General features: G+C 45.0%; 1 protein-coding gene across 2 annotated transcripts in view; it reads right to left on the reverse strand.

Annotated features, from left to right (window-relative positions):
* Nucleotides 1–10,077, reverse strand: part of PTCHD4 (patched domain containing 4) — a 67,020-nt gene that overhangs the window by 17,493 nt on the left and 39,450 nt on the right. For both annotated transcript variants that reach the window (XM_044445177.1, XM_044445176.1), the window contains exon 2: nt 6,208–6,688. In XM_044445177.1, coding sequence (XP_044301112.1) covers nt 6,208–6,688 — 481 coding nt within the window. The remainder of the gene's footprint in view (nt 1–6,207; nt 6,689–10,077) is intronic.

Genomic DNA, 10,077 nt, shown 5'->3' on the forward strand with positions numbered 1-10,077 from the left:
TTCGAACAATTCACGCATTTAGCTATCAAGCACTGCTTAATGAAGGGATGAGAAAACTAGTGACGACTTGCATCCTGGAAGTTATTCTTCTAAGATGGAATTCCAAAAACTGCTCTCTCATGTATGTTAGTTTATTGAAAAACATGTAAGATAAAGAAGTGTGCCTACTTTGGCCTAAAGTTTATCACCTCTTGCCTTCAGGAACCTTAATTTGACTATGGGCAGTACAGCTATGGGGTGGTATAGAAATGGGCGGGGGGAAGAGCCACTTTAGGGTCCCACCCACAACTTCCTTGCTTCACTTCCCTGACAGGTGGCATCTTTAGGACACTCCCTATCTAGCTAGAATCACCTGTTGGCTGTTCTTCATTGTTCCTGGAAGGACACCATGGGGCCAGGACCTTAGTACCAGCCCATGCATTTCCTCACAATGTCTTTTTCATCCCTGTTGCTGCTTTGGCCTCACGGTGAATGAATGAAGAGAATGTTTGGGAGTCAGAAGTACTGCAAAAGCCCTGGAAAAAAGCACCTCACACCACTGCAAGGAGCCTCAGTTGTTAACTAAGAGCTTTCTCACTCAGGGAAACCCAAAAAGATGACACAGGCATCCCCACCCTTGGATTTTCTGCTGTAAAGCAGGACAAGGAGCAGCCTAATTCAGCATGCTGCCAAATCACCTGAATTTTATCAGGATTTTAAACTTTTTCTTGTACTTCTGCTCATCTGAAGCACTCCTTTATGCAGTTCACAGCTCGCAAGTGTCACTGCTGAACAGAGCAAGCAGGACAAGGAGGCGAGTGCCAGGATGGAGACCCTGCTGCCAACAGCCTGCCCCAAAGAAAAACAAAACACAGTTGCAGCCATCTTTAAGCTTACTGCAAGGCAACATATTTTGGCAGGCCCATAAAACTGATGCTTACACATAGCTAAGGAATGCACTTGGAAAGAAAGGAGAGGGATGAAGTTCATGAAACGTATTCAGCCTCTACGTGCAAACCTGCACAATTAGTTTTTATTTTATAATAGTTATTTTTAAATGCTGCTCACACTTTTGAACTGAACACATGGTGGACAAGCAGCAGATGGGTGTGCAGTGCTCTTTGTGTGGCTTGGATTCCAACTAATCATGTCCCGGGGCGGGGGGCAGAGCCAAGAATAGGGGGCCTGCTTTGCAGGCTGAAGATCCTGGGTCCGATCCCTGTGCCTCCAAGCCAAACAAGAAGCCCCCCTGAGGAGCCGCTGCCAGTACGTGCCCACAGTACTGGGCTGGGTGGGCTCAGGTGGAGCTGCCTCCATCTAGGGGAGCTTGCTACATTCCTAAGGTTTACAATGCACCCTGGGCAAAGTCCCTGTGAGGAGCGGGTGCTCATTTTTGTATGCTACTCAATACTCGCTCTTCTACAGAAAGTTTAGAAAACATCTGCCAGAAAAAAAAATTCAGAAATGAGCCCACAGTCCTACTGACAGAGAAGCAAGAATACAGCTTTCTTAATTCCTTTTTGTCACTGTGGTAAAATAATTCAGTATAATTCATAAACATTGATCTAGTTCCCCTTTTCTTCCTCCTGAACTGCTGTGCTGGTTCAGTCAGAAGAGGCCTTCCCTTCGGCCTCTTCTTTCAGCTGCGAGAGTAAAAGGAGGAAATTAGTTCTATACTTATTTATCTGTTTCCATATGACAGGACTAGATAGACTCTGCTGCTGAAACTGATCTATTAGTTTATTATTCACATACATATTTAGTCATATTGTTTTATTTATGTTCTACTAATTTGGGAAGTGCACCAGCAAAGAAAGAGTATGAAATGAAAATAGTTAAACAAATCAAGGATCTGGATCAGGGCTATGCTGATTTCAAGGTTATCTCAATGCCTAGCAGCCACCGTATCTTGCACTAAGGAAAGGGGCAAAGCCTGCCATGCTTTGCAGGCCTAGAAGCAAGTGACCAGTGACTGTGGGGATGCAGAATCAGGCGACAACCATCACAGTGCTGCTGGGAAACAGCTCTGAGGCTGTGCGGGGTTTGGGGAAGCATTAAGGACTGCAAGGGATGGAGAGAGGAAAGAAGCGAGAGCAAAGGGACTCTGGGAGCCTGGGGAGCTGAGGCATGAATCCTTCAAACAAACAAGAGCTACGTGCAATGTGAAGTCGAGGTGGACATTCCTGGTCCACTAATAAGATGTGGCCAGATTTCCACCTGTGTTCCCACAGTAGGATGGCCATCTCAATTGTGCTAAATAAAATACAATGAACAACAGGATGTTTTGTTGTTCAGATACCCTGTAGGGTATTTTACTGCCACTGCAATTCTAAGCATGTTAACCAGAAATAAGTTCTATGGAATCCAGTGGAAACTACTTTATTGATAAGTATTCCTAGGCTGAAGCCTTCTTTCTTTCTGTGTGAGTCCCTCCCTCCAGCTGTCTCCATCAGTGTCCCCATAGTGTTCTCCATGGCTCTTCACAGAATCATAGAATAGTAGAGTTGGAAAGGGCCATGAAGCCCATGGGGTCCAACCCCCTGCTGTTGCAGGACACCAAGCTGCACCATCCCGCACCCCACCAAGATACATCAGCCCAACCTAATCACTGTCCAGCTCTCTGCACCAGCTACCCATTGCCTTCACCTCTGGTCCTTTTATAGCGCTCTCCACAACTCTCCACGTCACACCACTGCACCTCCCAAACCCAACTACAGGTCTCCTTACCACCCCCTATGTTGCCCAGAGTCCTCTTTGAGCCAGCCACAGTTTGCACCAGCCTTCCTAGCAGCCCCACAGCCTGATCCCCAAGCAGCAGCGGCAGCAGTGTCTTTTTTCATTAGTTTTACTGTGCTTTGCAGAAACCCTTTGACCTTTTACATCTTGCCGTAGAACAACCTGGAACTGAAATTGATTTAATTAGCATTATTATCACTTGATACACACAAAATATTCAACACTGCAGAGGTGCATAATAGTTTTATTATGGCACAAAAGTTAACTAAGCAAAACCTGGGACTTGTTGATTGCTGATGTATTCACCCCCAGGCAATACTTGGTGGAAACACCTTTGGCAGCAATTACAGCTGTGAGTCTTCTTAGGTAGATCTGGATCCTACAAAGTTTGCTATTCTTCCTGGCAAGACTGCCCCAGCTCTGTCAGCTGGGAGGGACCAAGCAACTTTGAAATCTTGCCACAGATTCTCAACTGGATTGAGGTTTGGCCTTTGGGCCATCCTAAGACATTTGGGTTCTTGTTTTTAAATTACTACAGCATTACTTTGGTTGTGTGTTGAGGGTCCGTGTGCTGCTGGAAGGTGAGTCATCACCCCTGTTGCAGGTTCCTGGCAAACTGAAACAGGCCTTCCTCTAGAATTGTCCTGCACTGAGCTCCCAAAATTGCCCTGCATCTTGACCTCCGCTGTGGCCCATTTCCCAGTCCCAGCCAGGGAAAAGCTCCTCCAGAAGATGCCACCATTGTGCTTCACAGCAGGGTTGCAGCTGGACCTTATTCTTTCCATTTTGTAGTGGTTGTCCATAGTCTTGGAATTTTTTCTAATGACCAAGTCCTGTGCTATTTTATACAAGAGGAGTTGTTGTTGTTGCTTTCATTTCTAAAGCACTCCATAGCTGAAGCTCTGGGGAGTTGTTTTGATAGTGTCTTAGTTTCTATGATGCTGCTTGTTTAGATATACTCCCTAACAATTACTGGGGCCTTCCAGAAACACCTGAATATACAGGATCGTGTGGCACCAGAACTGCACACAGGTGAACTCTGTTCAACTACCTGCAGCAGGCCACTTCTGGAGGCAGAGGGCTGCATCATGGCTTCTTAGGCATGCCAAGCAAAGGATGGGAGGTGGCGGACAAGTGCCTGTGCTTTTGTTTACTTAACTTTTGTGCCACAATAAAAATGTGCTGCATCTTCACTGAGCATCTTGTGTCTATCAAGCGGTAATAATGCCAATTAAGTCCGTATCTATTCAGTCTGTAACACAACCAAATGTGGCAGAGTCACAGGCAGGAGGACAGGCCACTTGTGTTTCTGGGGGAGGCAGTGGCCCAAATGCAGCCAGGCAGCCTCGCCCATGCGCTGTGAAGCACCCAGCCGGCCTACAGCTGCCCGTCATTTTGATTTCCCTTCTTTTTTCAGTACATGTGGGGCCCAGAGGTATTCTTGGAAGAACACTGGCAAGCAAAGATGTAGAACGTTCTTTGTAAAAATGGGAATGGTTGGCACCAAGGGAGGCGCGTGTGGGGGGTACTTGTTATGCTGGGATCGTGGTACATAATAACATGTATCCCATTTCTGGACAAGCAGAGAGTCTTCTGACCTTTTCTTTAGACCAGCTTTGAATGCGTTTGTACAAGGCAGTGCTTACCTATTTCTGGCATGAGAAATCTTCTCTTGCAGCACTTCTAAATTCAAGTATGGTGCACCACGCAGGATCCCTGCTTATTTGCCTTCAGCACAGAACTGCACTCCAGAGAGAATGAACTGCTACAACTGTGCTGAGAAGCATCAGAAAGGGGATGGCCAAGGAGCTGCAGTGGTGTCTTTCATATCTCTTGTCACAGTAGGAAGGAAAACTCTGCTCAAAGGTCTCCTAGTAAATGGCTAATGGATTTTAAATTCATGAATTTTCTCCTGTGAGTAGAAAAGTACACATTCTCGTTTTACACTTCTTAGAAAAGGGGAAACACAGAAGCACATGTTCAAAGTGCTAGCAACTATGTTTGGGTTGCAAATGTGTGCAGGTGTTCTTCCCTGAACGTTTTTGAGAAGAATGCCTTTGATTTGCCCTGTGAACAGGGGACATTGATATAGGTTAGCCAGGCAGAAGTTCCTGTAGGTGGGCTGTGAGAATTAGTCTAGAATCACTGCAGGGCATGTGGGGATTCCTGGAAAATTGAAATGTGTGCAAGCAGCTCAGTTGAACACTTCATATTGAACACCAGCTAAAGTCTATCCCCAACCCAGCTAAGCAAAATGGTCATTTAATTGATCCACCATAACCCTTGCACTTGATGCCAGCTACTGACATTTTCAGCCTTAGGCTTCGTCTCTCAACCCAAATTCTTTCTGGTACCCAGGCAGACCAGAGGAAAGGTGGGAGGTGCCTTCTTGCCAACTCCCAAGCCTTAGGTAGGAGAAAGCAAATCTGAAAGCAGATCACATGCACACGCACACTAACCACTCAAAAGCCTCATCTGGCCAAGGTCTCTCCACTGGTGAGACAAGCAGGTGCAGCAGCTAAGCCTGCACTTTGCACCTGGCCCGCCTCTGCAGCACAGGCTCCCTTGAGTCACTTCTGGCTAAGAGGAACAGGAAAGACACTCCTTTGAGTGGAATGACTCTTTCTTTGGGTGCTCTGATGCTCAATTAGTCTGAACCAAAAAAGGAAAAGCCATTCAGTTGATACTGATGTCATCACAATAAAGCTGATTGCAAGTATTTAGCAGTTTTCCAAGCTTCAGAAAACTGAGGATTGTTTGCCACTTATAAGGACCATTTTGCTTCCATTCTCACAAGCCTCTGACATTTAAGGTAAGATTCAAAGCATAATTACTCAAGAACAGTTCTCACTAATATTCAAAAGGATGTGTACAATTCCAGACAAACTACAGCTTATGCACACTTGATTTGGCATGATCTGAGATTGCTTCTGAGAAAGCACACACAAGATCAGATTGCAAATGGGTGAATCCTATTGAAATCAGAAAAACAGTGTTCTCAACAAACCCACATGCAAACAGAATGTGTTTTTCTTCTCCAAATTACAGTCCACTTAACTCCACTTTCAAATCCTTTTCTTTCCATAGAGAAGATGTAGGAAAGCTTTTACTTTTTTCAATTTCTTTCAATGCCACCCCCCTGCAACACATGTTTGCCTTATCAGCCCTCCATCAAAGTTGAGCAATTATACATTTTCTCTGCTGAAGTGACTCATTTTGAATAAGTTTCTCCTTCATTTTGTAACTGGAATCAATAAAACATCCTTTTCACATTGGCTAAGATTTTGACACAGTCATTTCATCCTTTCACCTTTGCTTTATGGATTTTTTTCCTCCTGACCAAAGGATGGATCAATTTAACAAACTAAAAAGGGGGCTGAAGGCAAATAAACAAATAAATGAACAAAACCCTGTGCCTTTGGAGCATAGGACACACTTTACAGCCCTGTCATTAACCAATGCTAATCCTATCAATATAAGATAAACATTTACCCATTGCGAAGAAAGGGATTCCCAACATAGTCGAGTTATATTTTCCATCGGTAATGAAAAATATTCCCGCTGCCGTGACACTGGAGATACAGATAGTGAGTACTCCCAAGAGCCCAAGGAAGGGCTTGCTGCGAAGGCAATCTTTCATGGAGCTGGAAAGGATAGCAGCTATGAGAACGAGCATTAGGCTCACCAAGATCTTGCCCCTAGCTAGGATGCTGGTCTTGTGAAAGTCCCTCCACAGGCTGAAGGAGGCTACAGAATATAATTGCAGGTCCTCATGGTGCATCTGCAGTTTGTGCATCAGTTTGCAAAATTCAGTCTCCCATTTTTCACCAATGAGGTCCTGGGCTGAAGAATGGTAGGTTTGGAGGTAGTAAGTGATTTGGATAGCTCTGGCAGACTTGACCCTTTGGTCCTTGCTGTTTGGCAATTCCATGACCCCGCCAAGCTGATGGCCAATAAAACTGCTTCTTCCATCCTGAGGAAAAGAGTTTTTAAAAGAAGACACACACACACAAATTATTCAGTTGCCAAAAGTTGTTCTGATACCACTTCCTCCCATTAGTCCATTAATGCACAAGCAACAACACCCTTGGGATCCCATCCCCACAGAGGCATTCCTTCTGACAGCTCTTCTTGAGTTACCAGAATTCTCAGCCTTTGGACCAGGGACTCTGCTCATGGGGATGGCCAGGCCTGCCTGACAAGCCCAGGTCTATGGGGCAATCAAAATAACTGTGGGGACTGAGGTACTCAGGCTTCCAGTCCCTTTAAGCATGACATTTTTCCCCACTAGCCCCTTCAGTGGTTTACTGCATGCTTATTCCATCCTTCCTCCAAGAGTTCAGACCCATGGAAATGGGTCAAGTTTTCAGTGTAGGGAGATAAGTTGACCACTAGGCTGTCAAACCCAGAACAGAATTTTAGAAATGAGACTTAATGACCATGCCCCTTTGCCTCTGCTGTACCTGGCACATTATTCTCTGGCACTTTTCATTCTGAGCCTTGAAACTGCTTCTTCCATCCTTTACATCCTTTTAAAAAAGAAAAAAACCTACAAAAAGGATTTCTGTTGGTGCTGAAAACTGCCAGTTCAGAGGAGCTATTTAGTCCCTCAGGGCTCTGGCCCCACCTCCATCCTGCACCCATTCCTTTGAGTGAGTTACTTGTCCTTTCCCATGCTGTATAGTGGTGGTGCCCAGGCACAACAATTAAGGCCCGAGAAAGGCTGCCTGTTTCTCAGCTGGAAGGCTAGATAAGGATGGGGTTCTAAACCCCAACTCTAACCCAAATCTCCCCTCCCCTTGTCCATGAAGATCACCAGGTGATGTTGGGCCAGTCACCAACCTACCTGACAGGGCTGTTGTGAGAATAAAAGGATGGAGGACAATCACAATGAACTGAAATCCTTGGAGAAAGCTGAGATATAAATATAATGAACAAAACTAAATAAATGGTAAAATGGAGTTTGTAAAATTAAAGGTAATAACTGCTCAGTTTGCAATTCTGTGACTCAGTTAAACACACTGCAAGAATTTTTAAGTACAGATTTAGATGTGTAAGACCTGTAATGTAATCTGCTGTCTCTTTACTCTCCAAGGCTCTTTACTGTCTCAAATACCTCTTTTTAAAACTTAGTACCATTTAATTATCCTTTAATGAAGTGCATTTCATTTTCCAGACCATTCTAGACCATCATTGTGAAATAACAACAGGCACCTGGAAAAATTGATTTAGTTTCATTTTTCATTTTGCTTATAGTATAACCTTTCATTTAATTATTATTATCTCCTTTGTTCTGTTTCTCCGTCATTAATGTTTCATTTGTTTTTCATTTCCCATTTGTTTCATATTGGCCTTGATTACAGTAACAACCCAACCTGTCTTCTCATGCCTAAAATCGGGGTGGGGGGAGCTACAAATGGCACAAAATATTCCTACCGGCAGCATCCCTGTCCAGCTTCAGGTGTGCCGGAAAATGCCCCCACTCCCTGTCTGCTCCGCTTTCCATTATTCTTCAGCAATGCCTATGCTGGCCAGAGCTGATGGGAGCTGAAGCAACAATGCTTCAAGCACACGGAATATTCCTGCTGAAAGCATTTTAAAAGGCAGGGACATCATCTGAGCATCCCATGGCTTAGCCCTTCAAATGTGCAGTTTTTAAGCCTTCCCCATTTCAGAGCACCCCAAGTTCGTCCCTCCCTGCATAATATTCCCAAATGTGTATCAGGTTGCTAAGTAATGTGGCACTTTTTAACAGTTTTAGGACTTCCTATGATAAAAATGAAATGCGTGAAATGCAACATCAGGATACACATTCATTCCTCCCTAGTTTCATATGTTCCTTTGTGAGAAGTGAATCAGAAGTAAGGGCTTTCTTTTGTTAATCACTCATCTGGGGTCTAATGGACCTCATATTCTGAAAATACTTTTTTTCAAAACAGGGGGCATAAGCAAGCTGTGATCTCTCTTGCAAGTTGCCATTCATCTAACAGGGTATCCACTCAGAGCCCATGCAGAGCCAATGCTAACTATTCCAGATCATACCATACATAATAACCCAAGCATTCAAAACTCCAGATTAATTGTTCTAGAATAAATACTATCCCTCAATCACAGCTCTGCTGATTCATTCCCTGAGAAGATGGGAAGATTTCCTCACCTGCAGCCAATAGTTGCCAGTGCCATAACAGCCGCCTCGCTTGCAGCTTCATGTAGAAGCAAAGCTCTAGTCTTGTCATACAATTACTAGGGAGTAAGCTTCAAGAATTCAGTGGGATTTTTGAATAGATATGTATAACAGCCTCTCTCGACCTGGTTTTATCCCCAAATGCTTTGGACAACAACTCCCATCAGCCCCAGCCAGCACAGTCAATGGTCAGGGATGATGGAAATTGTGATCCAACATGTTGGAAGGGCACCAGCTTGCAGGAAGCTGATAAACAGGGAAAGGCTCGCTGTCCTGCTGAGCTGCATGAGCTTCACTGCTGTGCTTTCATGCTGGGTGCCAGCACCAGGTTTGGAGGGGTGCTTGAGCCAGGCTCCTTCCGGAAGGCTCTCTGCCTTGCTGCTGTTGTGCTTTGCTTGCCCTTCAGGCCAGGCTGCAATGCCCAGTGGTGTGCAGAGGAGAGAACAGGGGAACCCCTTGCTCCCATCACCACTTGCTTGCTCCGAGCCCGGCATGGGCAGGCAAACCAATGGCAGAAGCAGGAAGGAAGGAAGATGCGGTCGGGGTGCCTCCCCCTGCCAAGTCACGGGCATCATCAGCTGCCCCAGGATGACACCTCTCACCCCGATCTCTCTGTATACTGGGCAAATGCATACACTGTCCATCAGGAAAATGTTCCCAGTGCCATACATACATGGGGAAACACACACCCATACTTAAAAACAAAACCACAAAAGCAGCAGGTCATACATACAAACGGTCTTCAGAAAGTTTCCACACATTTATATTTTATAAATATATTTTATATATGTTTTGCTGAGGGCATTAAAAAGCTGGTACAATACTGGGGAAAAATATTTAGTTATTTAGTCATTTATTTAAAACTTTTCTAGGCTAACCCTTACCGAGGTCTTGGAATGGTTTAACAATACAACAATGTAAAATAGAAACAGAGTGAGTCAGAAGGGGTCTCCCGGGTTATCTAGTCTGACCCACGACTCCAGCCAGCTCCGCTCACAACATGCCCACCATGTGCATGTCCAGCCTATCTTTGAACACCCTCACCGATGGGGCCTCAACCACCTCCCGTGGAAGCCCATTCCACACCCTCAGGGTCCTAACTGTCAGAAACTGCTTCCTGGCATCTAAATGGAACCTTGGTTCCCTGAGCTTTGCTCCAACGGAGCAAAGCTCAGGGA

This window comes from Varanus komodoensis, unplaced genomic scaffold (genome assembly GCF_004798865.1).
Source record: "Varanus komodoensis strain SLA01 unplaced genomic scaffold, ASM479886v1 scaffold47, whole genome shotgun sequence".
In the NCBI taxonomy this organism is placed as follows: Eukaryota; Metazoa; Chordata; class Lepidosauria; order Squamata; family Varanidae; genus Varanus; species Varanus komodoensis.